This window comes from Pristis pectinata, chromosome 5, assembly GCF_009764475.1.
Source record: "Pristis pectinata isolate sPriPec2 chromosome 5, sPriPec2.1.pri, whole genome shotgun sequence".
NCBI lineage: Eukaryota > Metazoa > Chordata > Chondrichthyes > Rhinopristiformes > Pristidae > Pristis > Pristis pectinata.
In genome coordinates this window covers 44,164,970-44,192,058 of record NC_067409.1, presented here as the reverse complement: position 1 = coordinate 44,192,058, position 27,089 = coordinate 44,164,970, and the positions used below count along the sequence as shown (strand labels likewise).

Below are 27,089 nucleotides of genomic sequence, written 5' to 3'. Positions count from 1 at the left end.
ACAAAAGAAGAGATGACTTGTTCCAATTATGCAGTGAGACTGCAAATGAAATATTGTCTACAGATCAATTTTCATTTCCTAAAGAAGGATATATTTGCAAAAGAGGGAATGCAGCAAAGGTCGACCAGATTGATTCCTGAAATGGCAGGTTTGCCAGCAGTCTGCTTGTAAGCTGACTGGGTTTGTACTCTCTTGATTTCAGAAGAATGAGAGGTAATCTGATTGAAATGTATAAAATTCTTAGAGGGCTTGAGAGGATGGATGTAGAATAGCTGTTTCTCCTGGCAGGGATGTCTAGAACCAGGAGTCACAGTCTCAGAAACGAAGCATGTGCTAATTACAACAGAGAAGTTTTTCACCAAGAGACTGGGAAATCTTTGGAATTTTTTATCCTAGAGAACTGTGGAGACTGAAGTGCTGAGCATACTCTTGACAGAGATCAATGGATTTTTAAATATTCAGGGAATCAGGGGTTGGTGAAGGGTAGTGTAGTGCAGGCAGAGGGGCTGAATAGCTGAGTGATTTTCTTATGCTCTTATATTCCGTTTACCTATTCAACTGAATCCAAAGCATCAAATTGCAATTTTCAAATATCAGTATATAACAAGTCCCATCATACAATGGACATACATATTTATTTTTTTACAAGTATTTAGGAGCTACACAAATGACTTTGATTGACTAAACTCTTTTGCAGATTTTACAGTACAATTCCATGAGAGTGCAGTATGTACTGAACAATAAGTGTTTGCAGATAGTCACAATTAGCTCATTCTCAACTGCTGTAAATGTTCCTCTGGCATCTACTATGATTACATTAATACTGACCATCTTTTTATTTAATGAATGCATATTGATTACCCACTGCATAAGTAATTAACCACTGAAGATGTCTTTAGTTTCCAGATTGTTGTTGAATTTGTCATCATATGAACCCATTTTGCTTCCATATCCTCCATGAAGCTTTTCTTTTCTGCCAAGTCCCAAACTCATCCCTCTACCAGTGAAATAAGACTGAAGGATTCGGAAAAACTGTTCAGTAGGAGAAAAAAAACAATATATTAAAACAAGTAAACAAGGTAAACATTTAAATTCCAATAGTGCACAATATGTTCAAATGTTTTTAAGAATTGGATTGACTAAAAATCATTTGTATCTTCACCAGCAGAAGTTAAAATAAGCTCTTAGCTCAGTTAAAGATAACAAGCAAATTGGAGGATACTAACGTGTTGTACTAACAGTAGACTATTAATTTTTTTCTGCTCTTGATTGAAGGTGAAAGTAAACTTCAACATCGTTTAACTAAATTATTTCAGTGATCTGTGGACAAAAAATTCTTAATGGCTCTAATTTCAAGGTCAGTGGCAAAAGAACTCAGCAGTAAAAGTTATCCACAAAGATCGGGGAATCTCTGGTAAGGTTTTCCCTGTCCCTGACATCCTTTGCTTGCGGGCATCAACTATACAAGATGTCTCATGTCCAGCAACAATGATATCATTGGGCAGATCAAGCAACCAAGGACATTGAAGAATTTTACCCAGACCGCAAATCAGAAAATAAAAAGCATATTCTTTAAATACCTTTTAAAATATTTTACAAAGAATGAAATATAAATTGATATCTGCAAGTAAAAGTCAGCTAGAAACTGAATTATCAAAAACAAACCTTAAATGCAAAATAAAAATCAATTAATTTAAAACGCATGGAATTTTGAAACAATCATCTGATGATGGAATTAGACTCCACAAATATAGAAACAGCAATTTTGCTCAATAGTAATTATGGGTCAGTACACAATTAAAATCTTATTTAGTTTTTATGCAACAAAGTGTATCAATTTCAGTTCTTTTTCTGCAGGTAGATAAATTATAAATATATGATGTTACTGTGGAGGACTTCTTCAGGGAGGTTTAGACCGGTTTTAATTTTTTGTGCTGTTCGTTGTTTCTGACAGATGAGTGATTTGCTAGATCATTTTGGAGAGCAGATCAGAGTCACATGTAGGCCAGGTCAGGTAAAGACAACACCGTCTCACTAATTTGATTGAGTTTTCTAAGGTAACAAAGAAGAATGATGAAGGCAGGGTGATAGATGTGTCTATGTGAACTTTAGAAAAGGAATTAGACAAGGTCCCGCATGGTAGGTTGGTCCAGAAGGTTAAGGCATGTGGGATTCAAGGCAAGCTGGCTAACTGGATCCAAAATTGACTTGGTTATAGGATGTAGAGGGTAGTGGTGGAAGGATATTTTTCTGATTGGAAATCGGTGACCAGTGGTGTACCACAGGGATTGGTGATGGGACCATTGCTGTTTGTGATGTACGTTAATGACTTGGATATGAATGTAGCAGGAGTGATGACACGAAAATTGGTGGTGTTGTGGATAGCGAGGAAGGTTGTCTAAGGCTACAGCTGGATGCAGATCAGATGGAAAGCTGGGTGGAGCACTGGGCGGAGTTGGAAGGAGAATCTCATCCTGACAAGAGCTAGATGATGCATTCTGGAAAGTCAGGTAGGAGTGCAGCATTTACAGTAAATGGTAGGGCACTAAGAAATGTTGCTGAACAAAGAGAAATAGGGACCCAAGTCCATCGTTCTCTGAAAATGGCAATGCAGGTTGATAGGGTAGTGAAGAAGGCATATGAGATGCTTGCCTTCATAGGTCAGGACATAGAAATATAAGAACTGGGATATTATGTTACAACTTTACAAAATGCGGGTTCAACCACACTTGGAATATTGCATGCAGTTCTGGTCACCCACACAAAGGGAAGCAGGTGATTGCGCTGGAGAGAGTGCAGAGGAGATTCACTAGCTGCTGCCTGGATTGGAAGACTTTAGATAAGAGTGCAGAGGAGATTCACTAGCTGCTGCCTGGATTGGAAGACTTTAGATACAGGAAAGATTGGATAGGCTGGGTTTGTTTTCCCTGGAGCGAAACAAGTTGAGGGGTGGTTTGATAGAGTTATATAAAATTACAAGAGGCATAAATAGGATAAATAGTCAGAAACTTTTCTTAGTGGTAAGGGCTTCAAGACCAAGAGGGCATAGATTTAAGGTGAGGGGGAGGAGTTCTAAAGGGGATCTGAGGGGGATGTTTTGTTTTACACAGAGAATGACTAATATCTGCTACGTGCTGCTGGGACTGGTGGAGTCAGACACAATCATTGCATTTTAGAGGCAGTTAGACAGGCATTTGAATAGGTAAAGCATTGAAGGATATGAGTACATGGGCAAAAAGGTCAATGGATGTGGTGGGCTGAAGGGCCCATTTCTGTGTTGTATGACTCTATGGCTCAATAACCCCACCAGGCTGACTTCCCTTTAGTAGAATAGAAAACTGGACTGGATTTTATAACACTTCAGACCCCATTTCTGATTCTACCTTTTTAGTTTGGTTCATTATTAATGAACAGATTTCAAATTCTACAGCTGCTATGGTGGGATTTGAACTCGCATCCCTGAGTCTTTAATCCAGGTCTTTGAATTTCTAGTAATGTACCATAACCACTATACCACCAAGCATGTAATAACACATCGTATTATTGCAACTAAAGACACATCAAATACAATCGTAGAAGTGTCACTTTTGAATATTGCAATTTGCTATATTGATACAAAATTGCATAATAAATGCTAGTTCAAATAGAACATAGAACAATATAGCACAAGAACAGGCCACTCAGCCCACGATGTCTGTGCCGACCATGATGTCAATTTAAACTAATCCCATCTGCCTGAACAAGGTCTGTATCTCTCCATTCCCTGCCTGTTCACGTGCCTGACCAAATGCCTCTTAAATGTTGCTATTGTATCTGCTTTCACCACCTCCCCGGCAGCGCGTTCCAGGCACCTACCACTCTCTGTGTAAAAAAAAATTGCCATGTAAATCTCCTTCAACTTTCTCTCTCTCACCTTAAAGCTATCCTCTCCAGTATTTGACATTTCCATCCTGGGAAACAGACTTTGACTGTCTACCCTGTCCATGCCTCTCATAATTTTATATACTTCCATCAGGTCAACCCCTTCAGTCATCAACGCTCCTGAGAAAACAATATAGGTTTGTCCAACCTCTCCTTATAGCTAATACACTCTAATGCAGGCAACATCCTATTTGAACCTGTCTTGCACCCTCTCCAAAGCCTCCACATCCCAAATGGGGCCTAACCAAAGCTTTATCAAGCTGACACATGACTTGCCAACTTTTATACTCAATGCCCCAACCAATGAAGGCAAGTATACTGTACGCCTTCTTTACCACCTGTACATCAATGCTCTTAAGGGTCCTGCCATTTACTGTATAATTTCTTCCCACATTTGACCTCCCAAATTGCAACACATCAAGATTAAACTCCATCACCATTTCTTGGCCCATATTTCCAACTGATCTATATCCTGCTGACAACCTTCCTGACTATCCACAACTCTGCCAATTTTTATGTCTTCTGCAAACTTCTGCCCACCTGCATTTTCATCCAAATCATTTTAAAAAAATCACAGAGGTCCCAGCACTGATCCCTGTGGAATGCCACTGGTCACAGACCTCCAGTCTATATACACCTCCACCACTACTCTTCTATGGCCAAGTCAGTTTTAGACCCAATCTATCAAGTCTCCGCAGATCCATGAGCCTCAATCTTCTTGATCAGCCTATCATGAGGGATCTTGTTGAATTGTTAACGGAAGTCCATGTGGACAACATCCATTGCCCAACCCTCTTCAATCATCTTCCTCAAAAACTCAAAGTTGTGAAACAGAACCTCCCCCACACAAAGCCATGCTGACCATCCCTAATAAGTCCATGCTCTTCCAGATGTGACTAAATCTTATCCTTAAGAATCTTCACCAATAATTTCCCTACCAATGATGTAAGGCTCACCTCCCTATAATATCCCGGTTTGTCCCTATTGCCCTTCTCAAACAAAGGAACAGCATTGTCTATTCTCCAATCCTCTTGAACCTCACATGTGGCTAAAGAGGATACAAAGATCCCTGTTAAGGTCCCTCTCTTGCCTCTCTCAATAACCTGAGATAGATCCCATCAAGCTCTAGGGATTAATTCACCTTAATGTTCTTCAAAAGACCCAATACCTCCTCCTTCTGGATATCAGCATGCCTTAGACTATCAGCACACTCCTCCCTGATCTCACTATCCTCCATGTCCTTCTGCTTGATGAATACCAATGCAAAGTACTCATTTAGTACTTGCCCATTTTTAAAAGGAGTTTTTAAAGGAGAATTTATACCCTTCCTTCCTCCAAAGAATGCTGTTCTAAGTGAAGTTAAATGATTGTCCTAACACTTCAGGTTTGCCCATCACTTACCAGGTCCCTGTTTTGCTGCTTCTCTAAAGATTTCCATCCATCTTCATTGATAATTGGCTCAGGGGTTACACATATCAGTAGAAAGATAAATGCAAAGGTAATGAAGAGTGGAATACTGTTCATCCTAATGATAAGGAACATTTTTACACAGTTAAAAACATAGAAGCCACAGCACATGAACCACAACCATTTTTACCTCAATCCAACAGAATATACTTCCTGTCCTTTCATTGCAATGTGCTTATCTAGTTTCCTGATAAATGCACATCTGCAGTTCCCCTCAACTTAATTCTTGCCACTCTCTTGGTGAAGAGGTTTCTCCTGAGTCACTTATTGGATCTCTTAGAGACTGGTTTATTTACTTGGTTTCCTTTGGCCTACTGGTTTTGAACCTACCCGGTACACCTTTGCTATATCTAAACACTAGCTAGTCACTTCACAATTTTAAAAACATCCATAAAATTATGTCTCAGATTATTTGGTCTTCCCATGAATGGCAAAGAGTGATTTGGAAACGATACTAAGACTGACAATGTGAAAAGATTGTTTAGCATACACATGTCAGCATGAAGACCATCGAGCAAACCATAGCTCATTTGTGACTATAAAGATAGAAGGATGTGCTCAAGGCCTCTGAAGAAATATAAAGCCACTGAGTTCTGGGCATCTCTGGCCCATGTCCTCTCAAAGTGGAGAAGGAGCATTCGGGACATATTGAGAGCCTTGAGGCCATGCATTGGAAGTACACAGGGGTGACAGAAGGAACAGACCGCCTTGCAAAATACCCACCCATATATCCTGTCAGCCACCTCCTGCCCCATCAGTGGAAGAGTCTGTAGCTCCTACAATAGTCTCATTAGTGACCTCAGACCCCACCAAACTGGAGTGGAAGTAAGTCATCCTCTATCCTGAAGGACTGCCAAAGGAGAAGATATTCAATCACTGCTACTAACCTTACCCACCATGCTTTAGGAACTGGCAAACAGATAACGTTGTCCGTTACCAACACATTGTTAACTTCAAAGTAAAATCTCTGTTTTGCTGCAGAGGATAATACTCCCTCCTTGGGAATAGCCTTCTGATCCTGTTCTAATCTAACAACCAGTTTAAGGTCAAAAAAAGTAATGAAGCACCGATTATAATAGGTAACCTGAAATTACTTCTAGTCTCTTAAAATAACCCTAGCATAGGAAATATTCTTTGATGAGCAAAACAAGACACTGAAAGAGAATGGCCTAAAACTCAGTGATCCTTTTCTCTAATAGGAAAGCTGTTTGAAATAAGATGGAAAAAATTAGTAACCTTGATTCCGACGGGAAAAGAATAACCAACAAAATTTTTACTGCTGAATCTTTCCTTCCAAGTTGTAACAGATCAATTCTAAAACAACAATACGATTGATGAAATAAGGTTGAAAGGTTTTGATGAAAGATCACTGACCCAAAACATGTTTCACTCTTTTCAGATGTTGTCTGACTGGCTGAGTATTTAGACTCTTTATCAGAAATGGAAAATTAAAAAGACAAGTGCACTTTAATTTGCAGAGAGGGGGAGGTGGAGAGACCAGAGTGAATATCTGTGACCACTTTTCCAGTTCTGATAAAGGTTCCTTGAGGCAGATTTCCAACATCTGCAGTTTTTTGCTCCAAATAAAATTGAACCATAAAGCATAATAGTATAATTAATGAATGAATCAGAAAAAAAAAACAAATGTAGATTTCCACAGTTTGTTCTTACCTGTCTAGGAGACTGAAAGTTGTGCACAAGCAAAGGCCCTGCTTCTGCCTCTGATCTATGATCTGCAGAAATGATACAATTTATAAACCCTCTCCAGCCCACTCAAAAATTCACTGACATATGCATGACTCACTAAGCACAAATAGTATGACATTTTCAGAAGCCCAGACCAGACAATAAAGTAAGACTTTGAAAGTAATTTATTCTACCTGCCTTTTTTAGACAAATATTATATGTATTTTATGCAGAACTGTGACAAACTAGAAGTATAATTATGAATTTAGAACTACATTAAATTAATGAAATTCAATTAGTTAGCTTGTTTGGTATCTTGAATTATGCACCCTTTCCTGTGAAAATATAATCATCATTATAGCAAAAGCTTGGAACATCTTTTATCCTGCATTGATTAAAATAAATCTTTAAACAAGTTATTTTTTAGTCAAGTTACAGGGTTCAATTTTGTACACAAATCATTAAAAAAACTGAGAGCTCTTAAATTCAGTTCAAAATGAAACATTTTTAAAGGGTGTCTACAATATATCTTTATTAAACCTAAGGCATATGCTTTATTTCATGCATTTCTTATTTTATTTTCATTGAAGCAACAAATGCAATCTGGTTAGATGGGAAGTAACTTTATAGCTGCCACTCAAACAGTGGATCAAAATATGAAGGCATGCCTCACAACCTTTAGTATGTCAATTGGCTAGAATGCAAGTTGGAGATTTTCAATAAAAACAACAACCATCATAGGAGCTTCAGCTGTGCAGTGTGATGTCAGGATATCCAAATTAAAGCAGGATAGTTGAAGAGCATGAGGAAGAAAGTTAGAAAACACTGGAAAAAAACTCGGCAGGTCAGTCTGCATCTGTGGGAAGGGAAACAGTCAATGTTTCAAATCAGAGAGCCTTTGTCAGAGAAAAACATCTAACGAAGGGTCTATGACCCTAATTGTTGACTCTGTTTCTCTTCCCACAGATGCAGCCTGACCTACTAAGTATTTCCAGCATTTTCTATTTTTGTTTTAGATTTCCAGCATCTGCAGAACTTTTGATTTTCAGGAAGAAAGTCATGGTGCTTGGAGTCTTTATGTTGATCATTATTTTGGAAACTGCAGCTACAACTGGGAAAACAATCGTGCAGTTACCCCAGCTCATTCATTTACCCATCAATTCTCCTGATTAATCTAATCCTTTCCAATTTTATTTTTCAACTCTTGTAGATTGAATTGCAACTGATCTGATCACAGGGTGGGAATATCATGACTTTATGTGTGTATGGAACTAATTCTTTGGGAGGTAAAGGTTCCCCTGAATTTATTTCACAGAATTGTAAAATAGATTTAAATAGAGGAAGTCTTCATCTCCACATTATGCATTTGATATATTTTGCCCTTTTCGGTAAACTAACGACCATCTCTAATTGAATCTTACATGCCAAAATCTTGATCCCAACAGTATTCCTGGTACTTTTCAATGAGTAATAATCTTCCAAAGTGATATGTTAGTTACTAATAATTACCATGAACTAGTTTCAGACATATATCTCAAATTTTTCCATCATAGCCTTGGCACATGCCCTCTTGGCTGGTTCTGCTGTGTTTGAAAGTATTGCCATTTGCATTTTCTCTTCCTTCACAGTTATAAACACAGTTGTGATTTGAGATGTCCTCTTTTGCAGTTGGAACCTTATCAAGTGATTTATCAGAATTTTTTCCCCTCTGAAATCTGGATCCAGGCTCATTGATCTCCTCAGTACTGCTTCCAGGGATGCATGGTCTCATTATTATGTGTAAAACACTGTGCATGGTACAGCAAAAGAAGTGTTCTGTACAATATCATTGTGAGTTCTGGGGATCTGAATTCAAGCGCTGTAGCCATAAAGCCCAGATACTTAGAATACTCTTATTATTACTCTGCCTCACACTAATAAACATGAGGGTAACACTACGAACTTGTGCTCCTGCCACAATGAGTGGTAACCAACAGTTGCACACAAAATCCACATGATGACAGTGTCCACCCAGGTGGAATCTGCAGTCCTTTGTTTCTCTAGATGGGATCTATCCACCTCCTTTGACATTCAACCTTTGGTTGTATCCTAAAGCATCAGCATTGTGGAATCACAAGTGACTGGAACCTTGACTGCCTCTGCAAGTTCAATGAATATAAAAGCAAGCCAAAGGCTGGATGTTCTGTGATAAGTAACTGGCTTCTATCTCCCTAAAACTTTTCACAACTATAAGGGACAGACAGTGTATAGCAGCTCCACCAAAGCTCAACAACATCCAGGACTAAGCAGCTCAATTCATTGACATCTATTCGCATCCTTATTCATGCACTCTCACCAGCATCAGTGGGCATCAAGGATTCTTTGACAGTATCTTCCTATTCTCTAACATCCACTGCATGAAAGGACATGGATAGTAGGTGCATGAGAACAATGCCAATTTCTAAGCCACACACCGTCCAGTTTCATTACTGGGTTAAAAGTCTGGTACTTCCTGTCCGACATTACTGTGTGAGTTCCTTCAACGACTGCAAGGTTCAATCAGGCAACTCACCACCCTCTTCTCAAAGCCATTTGGCATAAATGCTGGCCTTGCCAATGATGTCCACAGCCTAAGAATAAATAAATTAATGAAAAAAATGGCAAATTGTCTCTGATAAGTACATGGGATTAGGGAGAGGTTTGGTGAGTACTGGTTATTTGTATTGGAGACATCCCATGACCTAAAAGCTGATTATTTAGGATGAAATCAAATAAATGTGATTTCTTTTTACTTTGAAAGTCAAATGGCATGGTATTTTAATTTTTCACTTGTAGCTTATGTCCTTTCTCAGTAAGCAGCTAAATCCTCTTTACCAAGAACATTAAAAAAAACCTTTCATAAGTACAAGGAAAGTCAAATATAACTGCAGAAGACACAACCATTTGTAATGTCTTTCATTTGGGATGTTGTCTGTGAAGGTTAAAACTGTCAAATTAAACTGAGACTTTGGGAGATTATTTTAGGTAACTACGGATTGTTCGGTTTTATGTGGATACTAAGCTATTCCAGGTCATGTGTGTATTGTATGGCTGCTTATGGCTTAACTTATTCCAGTCTCATCAACAGCTACGTTCCCAGTCCTTATGCTGAGCATGCATATTGGGGCCTAAAAAGCCAGTGTTTGAACAAAAAGCGATTCATTGGCAACTGCAATTTTAACTCAGTGGCATAGTGCTGCAGTGGATAGTGCTGCTGTCTCTCAGCTCCATCGACCCAGGATCGATCCTGACCTCTCGCTTTGTCTGTGTGGAGTTTTCATGTTCTTCCCTGTGACAGCATTGGTTTCTCCACATCCCAAACACATGGTAGGTTAATTGGCTACTGTAAATTGGCTGTAGTGTGTAGGTGAGTGGAGTTAGTGCATGTGAGTGAAAATAGACTACAGGGAAATAAATTGGGGTATGAGATTAATGAGATTGATAGAGACTCAATCTGCTGAATAATCTCTCCTGTGTTATGAGAAATACATAAAAAAATCAGCATAAATCATGATCAATAATCACAAATAAATCATTTTTTTGAAAATTGACCTGATTTTACTCATTGCTAATGCTGCATAATTGGTAGGTAAACCTCATGATTAAAATGCTCATGAGTAGGTAATTATTCTGCCTGCTTTCCATAAGAACATAAGAAAACAAGAAGGAATAAGCTATTCATCTCCTCATGCCATTCAGTAAGAACATGGCTGATCGTTTACCTCAGTGTCACTTTCCTGCACTAACCCCATGTCCCTTGATTCCCTTTTAATGAATAAAAATCTATCCATGTGTCATCAATATAGTCACTGACTAATCCTCTTTTGGGAAGAAAATTTTCACTACTCTCTGGATGAGTAAACTTTTTCCTCATCCCTCAGTGACTGACACCAAATTTTGAGGTTGTGATCCCTGGTTCTACCCTGCATCTACCACGTTGGGTCCCATAAGAATTCAATGAGATCACCTCTCATTCTTGTAAACCCGAGAGGTCACAGGCCTAATCTGCTTAATCTCTTCACATATGCTGCTGGCCCAAGAATCTATCTGGTGAATCTTTACTGTACTCCCTCTATTGCAAGAATATACTTGCAGCAGAAGTTCCTGAGGTAGGAAAACCAGACCAGTAGTCAATATTCCAGATTTGACTTTACCTTAGCTGATAACCAGAATTTTAAAAAAAATCCTTGTAACTGGTGCAGGGAGCAATGAAAATAGACACCATTATTTTCATTAGAGTGAGACTTGCACACTTTGGACTCTATAATGAATTGCAACATTGCAAAAGGGAAAAATAAATAAGCTATTAAAAGAGGTCAGTGAAGTCCATGCACGGTACAAGTCAATGTCAACAACAGGGGTGTTCAGAGAGTCCGGGAAACACGCAATTTACAACGTCCAACGCTAGGGGCTGAAGTGCAGCTGATTGTATCAGCTCCCCGTCCCTTCCCTTGCCCTCCTTTCCCTTGCCTTCCCCTCCCTCTCCCCACCCTCTCCTCCCGCAGAGTCCAGGTTTGAAGGTAGTTGTTGACCAAACAACCATGTTAACACAAGAGTGTTGACCCCGGGGTTTCAGTGCTGCCCTCTGTTGCTACACCAATGCTTCTAGCTTCAGTCATGGAGATACACAGCCTGAAGTGGCTGCTCTTAGTATGCCAATGCTGTGCAGTGGTGTGCGGCCTCGATGTCTACACTGCGGCCGTCTACGAACACAGATCGATGTTGAATCCAAGACCGAAGATCCGCCCCACACGTCAGGCGGCACTGAAGCACATGAAGAAAAACCTGGACATCTACCAAATGCAAGTGTATGAAGCGGGCAAGCAGGTAAGGCAACTTCAGCGCCTGTTTATTTACTCCCTCTTATGTAAAGCCCGATTGATGCAAAATCAAGAGCTAGGGAAATAAACTACGAGGTTTGCAGCAAAAATAAGTTCCCAGAAGTAAGGGGAACGGTCTATAAACACTGAAGATTGGGGGAGAAATTGATTCGCATAAGAAATGCTGCAGCCTACAGGGCCTGGGTGAAATCACACCTTGAGTATTACGTTCAGTTCAGGAGGGATATACTTGTATTGCAGATGGTTTACGAGGAGCTTTACTAGATTGATTCGTGGGATGAAAGGAAAGTTATGCAGGTCGGGTCTCTTCTGCATAAGCATTTGGAGGAACGAGAGAGGTTGGAGAATAGAATTCACCAGGGTGTTGCTTGGATTGGAGGACTTTAGTTATAGTGAGAGATTGGATTGTCTGGTCTTGTTTTCCCTGGAGCAAAGGAGGCTGAGGGGTGACCTGATAGAGGTATAAAAGACAATGAGAGGCAACAGATAGGGTAGGTAGTCAAAACCTTTTTTTTCCTTTCATAGAGGTATCAAAAACAAGAGAGCAATGGTTTAAGGTGAGAGGAAGGAGTTTTAAAGGGGTTCTGAGGGGCAAGTTTTTTCACACACGGAATGGTTGACATCTGGAACATGCTGCCGGAGGAGGTGGAATCAGATACAATTACTATGTTTAACAGGTATTCAGATAGACATTTAAATAGGCAAAGCAGAGAAGGATATGGTCCAAATGTGGACAAATGGAATTAGTGTAGAATGGCAAAAAGATCAGCATGGAATGAGTGGGTTGAAGGGCCTGTTTCTCTGCTGTACAACTCCATGAGTCTTTCACTTTATGAGATTTTTTAAAAACATAATAAAAACAGAAAATGCTGGGAAAACAGAAAAAAAAGTTTTAGGTCTGGGACCTTTTATCAGAACTAAGAAAGAGAGAAACAAGTTCAAAACGAGGGCACTGGGTGGAATGAAGGAAATTTCTCTGATAAGGTGAAATAGTGGGACATTTATGATAAGAATAAGCTTCTTTGTCTTTGTAATGTGTTGCTATTGTTGTGTAGTCTGTGTAATATCTGACTATATACGAAAAATGATAAAGTAAAAAGATTGGCTGGCAAAATGACTAGTTCTCATAAAAAAACTCAAACTTTCTTCCTACTTGTAATGTTGAAGAATTTAATATAGAGTTCTGAAGGCTGCAACATGCCTTGAAGGAAAATAAAATCGTCCCTTGAACTTGTGTTGGGCCTCGTTGTAACAGTGCTGGAAGCCACATTTAGAAAAATATAATGAAGAGGATTGGACCTGAAATGTTAAAGGTTTCTGTTTCCACAGACCTGACCTGCAACATTTTTCAGCATGTTCTGTTTTTATTTCACATTTTCAGCATCTGCAGTTTTTCATTTCTGGTTAAAAACATATCATGTTTATGAGGTGTTGACAAGTAGGAGCAGAGACGATGCTCCCTCTTGTGGGGGAATCTGTAATTACAGGCCCTCCCTGCATTACTAACACCCCACTTAGGGACACCATACGTATGAACAAAGCTCCCAAAATATTATTAAGTTCAAATGATTACCAGTCTCGAAAAAAGATGGCTTACATGTAACCTCTATCCCAGAGAGTTCTGGAGACAGAGTCATTGAATTTATTTAAGGCCAAGATTGATAAATTTCTGTTCTCTGGGGTAATTAGCTTGGTCGAGAATAGGCAGGAAAGGATACTTGAGGCCAAGATCAGATTAGTCATTATTTTATCCAGTGGTGGAGCAGGCTCCAGGGGCCCTATGGGCTACTCCTCTTATTTCTTACGTTCATATGTTCTTGGGCTTATTTTCAGTTTAACATCAATATGGACCTATTCTAAGCTGCCTCATAATGACACAAAGCTTAGTACGTTAAAATTACAATGATGTTAGTAGTTTGCCATGTCCCTTGAAAGTGGAATAGAGCTATCTTGTCAGTAATTACTTAATTTAAGTAAATATGGCATTAGCTCTCTACCACTGTCTTTCTGGCACAATAATGTTTGGAACAGTCTATCCCAATAGTTGCAGTATTTAAATGTAGAACTTTGTTTATTAGTGGTTATGCTAATCCAGTTATTCTTTTTAATCTATATTTTAGGGAGCTAAGATAATTGTCTTTCCAGAGAGTGGTCTCTATGGCTTTAATTTCACCAGAGATTCTATTTTTCCATATTTGGAGCCAATTCCAGATCCTACAGTTGTTACATGGAATCCTTGTTTGCATCCAAGGACAATTAATAACACAGAGGTAGGAGCTATATGAAGTATCCAGTCTTGTATCTCTCTTGCAATCTTAATTATAAACATTTCAGCAAAACTAACACAAGCTTATGCAGAATACCTCACAGAAAGTGGGTGTTTAATGATTGTAATCCTGCATTGTATGTTTTGCATATATGGTATTAGTTAAGTGGTAACATTTTGATTTTAAAACTAGTTTTAAGTTTGATGGGTTAGACTTACAAACTCACCTTTCTGGAATCAAAACAGCCATGGTTAGAAAGGAAATTGGAAATTTAATTATCCATCCAAACTTTCAGAGAAACTCCCTCTATATGTTCATGGAAATTAAAGCTTTCACTGAATGGAGATTTGTAAATATTACCCCAAATACTTAATTCATAAGAGGAATGATAATGGGTTTACGGAACTGTCAATCTAAAAACGTTTTGCAGTCAAACCAGTGAAGGCTCAACTCTTAAAATATTAATTCATCTTCTCCTTTTCACGTGTGGCCCTATTTGTTGACCACTTTCCACAATGCATGTTTTTACTTTAGATTTCTAATATCTGCAGATTTTATCAATATTTCTTAAGTTTCCAACATTCATAGAGCCATAGGATTTTTACAGCACAGAAGACCTTTCTCTCCAATGACTATGAGCAGACTGCTAGTGGTGCAATTTCATTACTCGTTCTCCTGTCCTTTCCCTCAGCCCAATTCTCTCAAGTGCATCCAATTCCTCTTTGAAGGTGCTGATTGATTCTCTTTCCTGCACTCTTATAAACAAATGAATTCCCACCATAACTACTCTCTGCTTTGTGTATTTTGTCCAAAATTTTAAATCTGTGTCCCCCAGATCCTTGAAACATCTGCTGATAGGAACAGCTTCCCTCTATTTACCTATCATGAGTTTGTGTTTCTCTATCAAACTTGTTCTAAGAGTAACAAGCCCAGCTTTTTCAGACTGCATAAAATCCTTCATCCTGGAACCATTCTAGTAAATCTTTTCTACATCCTCTCAAGGACCTTCACATCCTTTCTGAATCTCATTCAGTCTGACTTTTATCAACCGGCAATGGTTGTTGACATCACAGCAGGAGTCCTCAGGGCAGTGACAATAGATTAATATCCTTCCATAATAAAGACGAAATTGGGCAATTATCCAAAAACATCCACAATGTTCAATTCCAATTGCAACTCCTCAGCAAATGAAGCAGCCCATAACTTCATGTAGCAAGTCATTGACAGCGTTCAGGCGTTGGCTGATAAGTGGCAGGTAACATTTACACCACAGTAGTTCCAGGCAATGATTGTCTCCAACAAGAAGCAATCTAATCATTATCTATAATATTCAATAGTATCATCATTACCTAATCCCCTGCCATGAACTCTGGGAGGTCACGATTGACCAGAAGCTCAACTGGAGTGTCAACATAAACGCTGTGGCCTCTACAGGTCAAAGGCTGAGCATCCTGTGGCAAGTAATTCACCTCCTGACACCCCAGGGAAAGTGATTGTATACTCTCTGCTTGCCTGAATAAGTACACCTCCAAAAATACTCAAGAAACTTGACAGCATCCAGGACAAAGCAGCCCACTTCATTGGTAACCCATCAAACACCCTAAACATTAATTCCCTCCACCACCAGTGCACAGTGGTTGCAGTTTATACCTCACACATCACCAGTTTGGTTGGTAGGACTGAATGCCATGTTTCGAAGTTTGCTGATGGTACATAAAGAGGTGAGATTGTGAGTAGGGAGGAGGATGTAAAGAGGCTTCAAGGTAAGTGAGCGAGTGAAAATATGGCAGGAGCAGTATAAGGTGGAAAGACGTGAAGTTGTGTACTTTGGTTAACATAAAAGAAAAACAATATTTTTTTAACAGCAATACATTGCTTAATATTGATGTTTAAAAGTATCTATTCAAATCAGAAATTAACAATTTTCTGGATAGTAAACAAATCAAGGAACAAGTGCAGGAAAATGAAGTTGACAGAGGAGGTCAGAAATGATCTTGATGAATGACGGAGCAGTCTTGAAGAGCCTACTTCTGCTCCTATTTCTTACGTTCTTGTCAACAAAATGCACCACAGTTATTCGCCCAGGCTACTTTGGCAGCTCCAGTCAAACGCATGACCTCTGCCACCAGTAAGGACTAAGGCAATGGGAACAGTGTGGGAACTTCATCACCTGCAGGTTGGTTCCCTTCCAAGTTATATGTCATCCCAATTAGGAAAGATATCATCATTCCTTCATCATCACTGGATATAGGTCCTGGAACGCCCTACACAACAGCATTATGGGAGTACCCTGACCAGAAGGTCTGTAGCAATTCAAGCGTCACCACCTTCTGGGAAATTGGGAATAGGCAATAAATGCTGAACTTAGCAGCAATGTCCTGAAAAATGGAAAAAAAAAACTTCAACTGGCTCTTTTTGGAAGGAATTGCTTGAAATATTAAATAATAATGAAAAATGCTGGAAGTACTCAGGAGGTCAGGCCACACATTCTCGCTCTCTAACTGCTCGAATTCACTCGTTGACCAGATAACCTTGATTACAGCTTATCCCCATGGTCACCCCAGTTTCACCCTATGAGACCCTGCCCCCACCCTCCCTGCAACTTAACAAGCTTCTTTCTCCCCCTTCGAGTTAACGTTGCAGGTTGAAGACCCTTCATCAGAACTGGGAAGGAGGCAAAAGAATCTTGTGACTATGGGATAAACTGCATACAAGGTTATCTGCTCAATGAGTGAATGGCAGCAGCTAGAAAGTCAGAACACAGACAAAAGAACACAGACAAAAGAATGTAGGAATTAAGAAGTGCAGAGCAAGGAGACATGCCTGGCAGGTCAGGCTGGGCACGTCCTCCAATCCCAGAGGGGGAAAAAAAAGGGGAAAACCAAACAAACGAGCTCAGCCAATATCAAAGGTGATTAACTGATACAGACAGAGAAATCAAGTTAACTGAAGTTGTAGTCCAGAAGGCTGCAACATGCACAAGTGGAAGATGAAGTGCTGTTCCTCAAGCTTACACTGGGCATCATAGGTTGGAGTAGGGGTGGGATGGACAATTAAAATGGGAACGGGAAGCTTAGAGTCACCTCTGTGGACTGAATGCAGGTGTGCTACAAAGCAATCACTCAATCTGCGTTTGGTTTCTCCAGTGTAGTGGAGACCACAGTGAACACCTTATGCAGTACACTTGTCAGTATTTTAGAAATAATGTGAAGTGGAATTAGGTCCCGAATGAACCTTTCTACCAGCTGGAAAAATTGTGCTTCAAGTATCAATACTCATCAGTTAAAACTGGGAACCATGTCTGAACCTTTTCTCTATCTTTCCTCATTGGAACCACTCTTTACTTGCTTCCTGGTTTCTGCGCTGTCAGTACCTGAGCAATATAATTCACAGTTATAAGTTAAGCAGACCACTGCACTAACTGTACTTTGAGAGATGAGACTTTTGGAAGAATAATGTACAATGGTTCTTTGATCTTTAGTCCTCTGGAACAAAATACACATCCATTACAAAAATATGTATGGTAATATATTCATATATCTTTTGTAGGTTCTTTATCAACTGAGCTGTATGGCAAAGAATGGCAAAATGTACTTGATAGCAAACATGGGGGAAAGGCAGACCTGTGAGCACAGTGATCCTTGGTGCCCCTCAGACGGAAGATACCAGTTTAACACAGATGTAATTTTTGATGCTGAAGGTTCTTTAATTGCCAAATATCACAAACAGAACCTTTACTTTGAAGATGCTTTCAACACACCCAAGACAGTGGAGCATGTCATCTTTAATACTTCTTTTGCCGGAAGATTTGGTGTTTTTACGTGTTTTGATATCTTGTTTTACGACCCAGCAGTGAGCTTAATTGAGAATTATGGTGTGAAACAGATCGTATTCCCCACAGCCTGGAATAACCAACTTCCACTCTTATCCGCAGTTGAGTTGCAGCAAGCTTTCGCCACTGCATTCAGTATCAATCTCCTTGCAGCTAATCAGCATCACACTGAACGGGACATGACAGGAAGTGGGATTTACACTCCTTCCCTTTCCCGCTATTACTACGACATGGAAAGCAGTGAAGGAAAGCTCCTAGTGGCGGAGGTTCCAATAATTACACACCACAATGTCCACAGTCAGGAGCTGAAGAAGCTTTGGGTAACATCAGAATTTCCTGAACGGTACATTTACATTGAAGCTTCTGCTCCTCAGCTGCAGGAAAGGAGAGTAAAGGCAGATCAGAGTCAGCCATTGTCACGTGCTGTGGTGTCCCAAATGGATGGTCCTGGTGACATCTTTCATGCTCTGATGATGTACGATAATTATACCTTTGTCCTTGTGACAGGCTTGGAAGGTAATTTGCAAGTCTGTTCCAACACACTCTGTTGCCACCTGGCTTACCAACGTAGCCACAAGACCAGGGATCTGTATGCATTTGGAGCCTTTGATGGGCTTCACACAGTACACGGCACCTACTACCTCCAAGTGTGCGCTTTGGTGAAGTGTGCAGGCTCCAGCATTGACACCTGTGGACAAAGTACTACAGCGGCCTCTGACATCATAGACTTCAAATTGTGGGGAAATTTCAGCACTCGCCATATCTATACAGAGATACTGGCTACTGAGGTGAAACTTTATCATGCAGATACCACACAGTGGGTTAACAATAATTTTTACATGACTAAGCAGGGGATGTCAGAGGGACTTGTAACTGCAGCACTCTATGGAAGATGGTACAAAAGAGATCAACTAGATAAAATGCAGATTTTTTTCTGATTGTGAAAGTTCTTAAGTAAAGCATCAGTATTGACATACTGATGATTCACACACTTTGGTAGAATTCTGGATTTTGGCCAGTTACAGACTGATAATATGTTAGCTGTTTTCTCCGAGAAGGCTCCTCTCGAAGATGTAAGAAAATAACATTCTGAATGGATGTATTTCAGAAGGCACGACCATCATGGAAGCCAATCCTGGGTATGGTTGGGACAACCTTTAGACCTTGCCTATTTCACCATTAACTACTGCATCAATCAGCGAGTGTCCCACTGCAGACAGATATCTGTAAACTACAACAGCCTTCTGCAACAGTCCAGAGTCCCAACATGCCACTGAACTCACTCCTTATCAGGCAGCTAAGTAATTCTGTTGAAAACTCTTAATACTGAAGTCTACCAATCACCTGTCTCACCGCTCCCCTTCTCCTCTTTATTCTGGCCATCTCGCTTCTCCACTCTCAGACCTGATGCAGGATTTCGAAGTGAAATGTTGACAATTCCTTTCCCCCCACAGATGCTGCTCGACCCACTGAGTTCCTCCAGCAGATAGTTTGTTGATCCAGGTTCCAGCATCTGCAGTCTCTTGTGTCTCTTACTTTCAATGTAGCAGTGTCTCTTGCTGGTTGATGATAAAAGTTTGGGCCTCCAGCTCCATCCTATCAACAGCCCAGGCTTTGGGGAATCCAATGATGCAGAAGATTCAGAATACTGTCATTCAGTTGCAGTTTTTAGGACAAGCTGATGATGATGTTTTCCCGCTGTGCAAAACATCTATGAACAGCAGATGCATCTGTGCATTGGTAATGGGGGGGGGGGGGGGGGGGGGGGGGTCATAAATTGAATACAATTGCTAAAACAACTGGAGGGCAAATGATTTCACTTGGAGGTTATTATAATGCGGAATGCACTTCCTGAAAGCTGTGGACTCAGGTTCTACAAGTACTTCCAAGATGTAATTGGAGAAGTATTTGAAGAGAACTGATTTGCAAGGTTATGGGGGAAAAAGCTGAAGGCATGAGATAAAAGTGGGCATTGTTTAAAAAAAAAACTGGTCCAGGAACAGTGGGGAAATGAAAGAAAAGAGAAAGACTAGGACTTATGCAGCAAATCTTAGAATGTCCGAAACCACTCTACAATGAAGTATTTTTTTTAGGTGTTTAAACCATGTCTTCAGCTGCTAAGGCCCTAAACTTCGGAAATCTCTCTGCCTCTGCTTTTCTTTCCTTTTCTCAAATGTTCATTAAAATCCATCTCTTTGACCAAGTGTTTGATCAGTTCCACTAAAATCTCTTCCTGTATTATGGTGACACGGCACGGGAGCAGGCCCTTCAGCCCAACTCGTCTCTGTGCTGGCCCTGATGTCCATCTACCCTAATCCCATTTGCCTGCATTCGGTCCTTATCCCTCTGCTCCTTTCCTATTGAAATACCCGTCCAAACGGCTTTTAAACATTGTAATTGTACCCCCCTCAACCACATCCTCTGGCAGCTCGTTCCATGTACCCACCACTATCCGTGCCTCGGATCTTCTTTAAATTTCTCCTCTCTCACCTCAAACTGATGCCCTCTGGTTTTGATGGTATTTTATTTGATATGCTTCACTGCAGCACCCTGGGATGGTTGGCTATGGTGAAGGCACTATCCAAGTAGTTGTGGCAGTAAAGCATAAATGCCTAGAACTTTTGTTTGTGATTGTAGATTGACTTTATCTAGAGTTAAGAATGATGTCAACCCTTTCTGGGTCATTTCGCACTCATCACTTAATTGGATTAGGCAGCTCCCAGAGTGATTCATCCTTGCATATCCTTCGCAACATTTCGCATTCATTCCTCCTTTTGGAGTGATGCAAAGTCATCCCAGGAGCAACCATCATTGAGCACTCCTCAGACAATTAATGCTACACTGGAGTGGATCCCCAGAACATTGTTCCATAGACACCTTTGATCCCTTGGGCCCCCCTCACCTACCAATTCCCTCCAAACCCAGATGAATCTATTGAAGCCTTGATCCTCTGCACCCACACTGAGGGCCCGTCCTGCCACCCACCAACCAATCTACCCATCATCTGAGCCTACCCTGATCTTTGTGGAAGGCTGCCCCCTTTCTCATCACAACCAGTTACCTGGCACGGTGACCTGACCTCAGGCTCAATCCTTGACCTATCACCACTGGCCCTCTCTTCCTGTTGCAAAGTTCCTCCTCACCTCCGCCTCCTGGAGCTGCCCACTGCCGCAGATGCAGAGCCTCCAGCAGCACATGTTTAACCACAAACATCTCCTGTGCCCTCTGAGTTACACCTGAAGCTTTGGGCAACTGAAATTTTCAACTGTGGGCCTTTGACTGACGTGGTCTTTAGTGCACTGCTGAGATGACCATCCCCTGCACCTATTTGATTGCACTGGAATATTTGGGCTAAAGTCTGGCTTCTTCCAGGCATGCAAGAACTTATAAAAAGTCCTAATCTATGTTTAGATCAAACTGCTGGTGACCTCAGTGAATGCACCATTAGCACAGCCAGCACGATTCACTGGGCTTTTAATTATTTGGATCTTACTAGAGGATCCATTCTTTATTCTTCTTAGATTAGAGCTGTAGTGTCAGACAGCATGGAAACAGGCCCTTCAGCCCACCCTGTCCATGCCAGCCATCAAGTACCCATCTATACTAATCACATTTTCCAGCCTTCTATGCTGTCATTTTATACTTATTTAAATAGTTAATAAATTTTAATATTTGTATGAAATATTATATTTTAATATTTTTAAATATTTTGGGCGTCTCTGCCTCAGCCTCCCCCTCAGGCAATGCAAGCCAGATTTCAACTGCTCCCCCCACCCCCAATGAAAAAACCTCTTCATCAAATCCCCACTAAATCTTCCATCAATTACCTTAAACCTTTGCCCTCTGGTTAAAGACACCTCAGCTAAGAGCAAAAGCTTCTCACTATGTACCCCATCTGCGCCACTCATAATTCTGTACATCTCAGTTAGGCTCCTACTCAGCCCTCCCAACTCCAAGTAAAACAAGCCCAGACTATTCAGTGTCTTCTCGTAGCTGAAGCGCTACCTCCCAGGCAACATGCTGGTGAATCTCCTCTGCACCCTCTCTAGTACAGTCACATCCTTCCTGTAAAGTGGCAACTAGAACTGCAAACAATACTCCAGTTATACTATATCCTCCCTGCTGTTATGGTCTATGCCCTGGTTAATGACAGCAAGTATCCTATATTCCTTCTTAATCACCTTATCTACCTGTGCTGCTGCCTTCAAAGATCCATGGACAAGTGCACCAAAGTCCCTCAGTTCCCACATTGCTTCCTCATGTGTATCCCAGCATATTAGTCCTCCCAAAATCCAGCACCTCACATTGTACAGGAGCAAGTTCCATCTGCCATTTGTCTGCCATTTTACCAACTATTTGATATTGTTTTATAGCCTAGGACTATCCTTCCTCAATATCCACACCACCACCAATTTTGTGACATCTGCCAACTTACTAATCATATCTCTTATATTCATACCCAGATTGTTAATAAGAAACAGCAAGGGTTCTAGCACTGATTCCTGCTGCACAGCAGTGGTCACAAGCGTCCAATGGCAAAGACAACCCTCAACCATCCCTCTCTGCCTCCTATCACCAAGCTGACGTGGGATCCTATTTGCCAAATTGCCATGGATCCCATGGGCTCTTACCTTTTGGAACAATTCCCCATGTGGGATCTTGCCAAAGGCTTTACTTAAGTCCATGTAGACTACATCAACTGCACTGCCCTCAGTGATGCACTTCCTCAAAAAAAATCACTCAAAATTGTCAGACAGGGCCTCCTCTTAAAATCTTGTTGAATATCCCTGATCAATGCCTGCCTCTCCAAGTGCAGATTAATCCTGTTCCTTAGAATTGTTTCCAATAATTTCCCCAGATTCTTTCTTTACATTTGAGCCCCGTTAACTACTGTTAACCACATTGTGTTTCTTTCCTCTGATAACCTTTATTCACTGTCCCTTGTGATGAGAAAATCCTGTAATTTTTATAGAATACGCAAGTTGTTATATAAAATAGCCATTTACTTTGTCGTGTCACCATGTACTTTACCAGACCATGCAATTGGATCTGAACTGATAACTCATTTTCCATTTGCTGTTGAATAAACGATAACACTTCACTATACTGCCTCTGTCTTGAATGAACCTATTGTGTCTTTGCCAACTGAGGTTCTAACTGTTTACTAATGTCATTGGTCTATGCTGCCCATTTTGCTTAAAGTACAGTACAGTCACCACCTTCTTTGTACTGCTTTTCTGAAATGAAAAACAAAGTGTAAAAAACTAGTTCAGGTCATACTAGAAATGAGGCACTACAGCTCATACATCTTGAATTGGTATTGGTTTATTATTGTCACTTGTACTGAGGTACAGTGAAAAACTTGTCTTGCATACCGATTGTACAGGTCAATTCATTACACAGTGCAGTTACATTGAGTTAGTACAGCGTGCATTGACGTAGTACAGGTAAAAACAATAACAGTACAGAGTAAAGTGTTACAGCTACAGAGGAAGTGCAGTGCAATATGGTGCAAGGTCACAACAAGGTAGATCGTGAAGTCATAGTCCATCTCATTGTATAAGGGAACCATTCAATAATCTTATTAGAGTGGGGTAGAAGATGTCCTTAAGTCTGGTGGTACGTGCCCTCAGGCTCCTGTATCTTTTACCCGATGGAAGAGGAGAGAAGAGAGAATGTCCTGGGTGGGTGGGGTCTTTGATTATGCTGGCTGCTTCATCAAGGCAACGAGAGGTAAAGACAAGGAGGGGAGGCTGGTGTCTGTGATGTGCTGGGCTGTGTCCACAACTCTCTGCAGTTTCTTGCGGTCCTGGGCAGAGCAGTTGCCATACCAAGCCGTGATGCACCATAGAAAGCATCCTATCTGGATGTATCGGTAAAAGTTGGTGAGGGTCAAAGGGGACAAACCAAATTTCTTTAGCCTCCTGAGGAAGTAGAGGCACTGGTGAGCTTTCTTGGCCGTGGCATCTATGTGATTTGACCAGGACAGGCTGTTGGTGATGTTCACTCCCAGGAACTTGAAGCTCTCAACCCTCTCACACCATTGATGTAGACAGGTGCATGTACACAACCCCCTTTCCTGAAGTCAATAACCAGCTCTTTTGTTTTGTTGACATTGAGGGAAAGGTTGTTGTCATGACACCATTCCAGTAAGCTCTCTATCTCCTTCCTGTACTCCGCTTCATCACTGTTTGAGATACGGCCTACAACGGTGGTATCATCTGCCAACTCGTAGATGGAGTTAGAGCAGAATCTGGCCACATAGTCATGAGTGTATAGGGAGTAGAGTAGAGGGCTGAGGACACAGCCTTGTGGGGCACCAGTGTTGAGAATAATCGTGTCAGAGGTATTGCTGCCTATCCTCACTGATTGCGGTCTGTTTGTTAGAAAGTCAAGGATCCAGTTACAGAGGGAGGTGTTGAGTCCTAGGTCTCAGAGTTTGGTGACAAGCTTGCTTGGGATTATTGTATTGAAGGCAGAGCTGAAGTCAATAAACAAAAGTCTAACATAGGTTCTTTACTGTCCAGATGCTCCAGAGCTGAGTGTAGGGCCAGGGAGATGGCATCCGCTGTAGACCTGTTCCGGCGATAGGCGAATTGCAGTGGGTCCAGGTTGTCTGGGAGGCTGGAATTGATGCGTGCCATGACCAACCTCTCAAAGCACTTCACGATGGTGGATGTCAGGGCCACTGGTCGGTAGTCATTGAGGCATGTCACCTTGCTTTTCTTTGGTACTGGGATGATAGTGGTCTTCTTAAAACAGGTGGGAACCTGAGATTGGAGCAGGGAGAGGTTGAATATGTCCGCAAATACTTCTGCCAGCTGATCAGCGCAAGATCTGAGCCCACGGCCAGCGACACCATCTGGGCCAGGTGCTTTCCTCGGGTTCACTCTCTGGAAGACTGATCTTATGTCCTCCACTGTGATCACAGGTTCAGCTGCATTGGAGGAATGTTAGAGAGGGTAAAAATGGATGGGATCAGGAAGATTAGAAACAGCATTAACATAGTTACTAACATAGAGCATTACAGTACATACAGGCCCTTCGGCCCACGATGTTGTGCCAACATTTTATCCTGTTCTAAGATCCATCTAACGCTTCCCTCCCACATAGCCCTCTCTATTTCTATCATTCACGTGCCTATTTAAGAGTCAGTTAAACGTCCCTAATGTATCTGCCGGCAGTGTGTTCCACGCACCCACCACTCTCTGTGTAAACAAAACTTACCTCTGACATCACCCCTGTACTTTCCTCCAATCACCTTAAAATTATGCCCCCTTGTGTTAGCCATTTTTGCCCTGGGAAAAAGTCTCTGACTGTCCACTCGATCTATGCCTCTTATCATCTTGTACACCTCTATCAAGTCACCTCTCATCCTCCTTTGCTCCAAAGAGAAAAGTCCTAGCTCATTTAACCTTTTTTGATGGCTGTGAAATGAAAATTATCCTGAACTCCAGGATCTTTAATAGTCACCTGAACTCACTCAACCTATCCTCCTAAGAAATGCTCTCCAATCCAGGCAGCATCTCTTGGTAAATCTCCTCTGCACCCTCTCTAAAGCTTCCACATCCTTCCTATAATGAGGTGACCAGAACTGAACACAATACTCCAAGTGTGGTCTAACCAGAGTTTTATAGAGCTGTAACATTACCTCACAGCTCTTGAACTCAATACCCCAACTAATGAAGGCCAACACACCATACGCCTTCTTAACAACCCAATCAACCTGCGTGGCAACCTTGAGAGATCTATGGATGTGCACTCCAAGATCCCTCTGTTCCTCCACACTGCTAAGAGTCCTGCCATTAACCTTGTATAGTGCCTTCAAATTCGATCTTCCAAAGCGTATCACTTCACAGTTTTCTGGGTTGAACTCCATTTGCCACTTCTCAGCCCAACTCTTCATCCTATCAATGCTCTATTGTAACCTACAGCAACCTTTGACACTATCCACAACACCACCAACCTTCGTGTCATCTGCAAACTTAATAACCCACCCTGCCACATCCTCATCCAAGTCGTTTATAAAAATCATGAAGAGCAGGGGTCGCAGAACAGATCCCTGCAGAACACCACTAGTCACTGACCTCCAGGCAGAATACGCTCCATCTACCACCACCCTCTGTCTTCTATGGGCGAGCCAATTCTGAATCCACACAGCCAGGTTTCCCTGGATCCCATGCCTCCTGACTTTCTGAATGAGCCTTCCATGAGGAATCTTACCAAACACCTTACTAAAATCCATGTACACCATATCCACTGCTCTACCTTCATCAATGTGCTTTGTCACATCCTCAAAGAATTCAATCAGGCACAACCTGCCCCTCACAAAGCCATGCTGACGGTCCCTAATCAGCCTATGCTTCTTCAAATGCCCGTAAATCCTGTGTCTAAGAATCTTCTCCAATAATTTGCCTACCACTGAAGTAAGACTCACTGGTCTGTAATTCCCACGGTTATCCCTACTCCCTTTCTTGAACAAGGAACAACATTTGCCACCCTCTAATAATCTGGCACTACTCCTGTGGCCAGTGAGAACGCAAAGATCATCGCCAAGGGTGCAGCAATCTCTTCCCTCGCTTCCCATAATAACCTTAGATATATCCCATCCGGCCTTGGTGACTTATCTCTCCCAATGTTTTTCAAAAGTTCCAGCACATCCTCTTCATTTACGTTGACATGCCCTAGCGTATCAGCCTGTTGTACGCCATCCTCACAAATGTCATATGTCTCTCTCACTAGTGAATACTGAAGCAAAGTATTCATTAAGGACCTCCCCTACCTTTTCGGACTCCAGGCACATATTTCCTCTTTAATTCCTGATCAGTCCTACCCTCGCTCTAGTCATCCTCCTATTCTTCACATACATTTAGAATGCCCTGGGGTTTTCCTTGATCCTTCTCGCCAAGGCCTTCTCATGTCCCCTTCTCACTTGCCTAAGTCCATTATTCCATCCTGGCTACCTTGTAACTCTCCAGAGCCCTGTCTGATCCTTGTTTTCTAAACCTTAGGTTAGCTTCTTTCTTCCTTTTGACAAGATATTCTATGTCTCTTGTC

The 27,089-nt window shown here is 41.2% G+C and overlaps 2 protein-coding genes across 2 annotated transcripts; one reads left to right on the top strand and one right to left on the bottom strand.

Annotated features, from left to right (window-relative positions):
* Nucleotides 1–699: 699 nt before the first annotated feature.
* LOC127570940 (uncharacterized protein C2orf66-like) lies at nucleotides 700–11,319 on the bottom strand. The gene is made up of 4 exons (XM_052016896.1): nucleotides 11,247–11,319; nucleotides 7,060–7,121; nucleotides 5,323–5,446; nucleotides 700–1,032 (listed from the first exon to the last, which is right to left on the bottom strand). The coding sequence occupies exons 3-4, from the start codon at nucleotides 5,443–5,445 to the stop codon at nucleotides 877–879; spliced, it is 279 nt and encodes a 92-aa protein (XP_051872856.1). The 5' UTR covers nucleotide 5,446; nucleotides 7,060–7,121; nucleotides 11,247–11,319; the 3' UTR covers nucleotides 700–876.
* A 158-nt stretch (nucleotides 11,320–11,477) lies between these two features.
* On the top strand, nucleotides 11,478–19,792 carry btd (biotinidase). Its single transcript, XM_052016699.1, has 3 exons — nucleotides 11,478–11,919; nucleotides 14,054–14,203; nucleotides 17,750–19,792. The coding sequence occupies exons 1-3, from the start codon at nucleotides 11,692–11,694 to the stop codon at nucleotides 18,968–18,970; spliced, it is 1,599 nt and encodes a 532-aa protein (XP_051872659.1). The 5' UTR covers nucleotides 11,478–11,691; the 3' UTR covers nucleotides 18,971–19,792.
* Nucleotides 19,793–27,089: the final 7,297 nt, after the last annotated feature.

Bases quoted from the DNA above. Each gene is read 5' to 3' on its own strand.
- LOC127570940 (XM_052016896.1), bottom strand. From the start codon at position 5,445: ATGAACAGTATTCCACTCTTCATTACCTTTGCATTTATCTTTCTACTG. The intron at 1,033-5,322 runs GTAAGTGATGGG...CCTACTGAACAG, and splicing joins AGCAGCAAAACAGGGACCTG to TTTTTCCGAATCCTTCAGTC.
- btd (XM_052016699.1), top strand. From the start codon at position 11,692: ATGCTTCTAGCTTCAGTCATGGAGATACACAGCCTGAAGTGGCTGCTC. The intron at 11,920-14,053 runs GTAAGGCAACTT...TCTATATTTTAG, and splicing joins TGTATGAAGCGGGCAAGCAG to GGAGCTAAGATAATTGTCTT. The intron at 14,204-17,749 runs GTAGGAGCTATA...TATCTTTTGTAG, and splicing joins GGACAATTAATAACACAGAG to GTTCTTTATCAACTGAGCTG.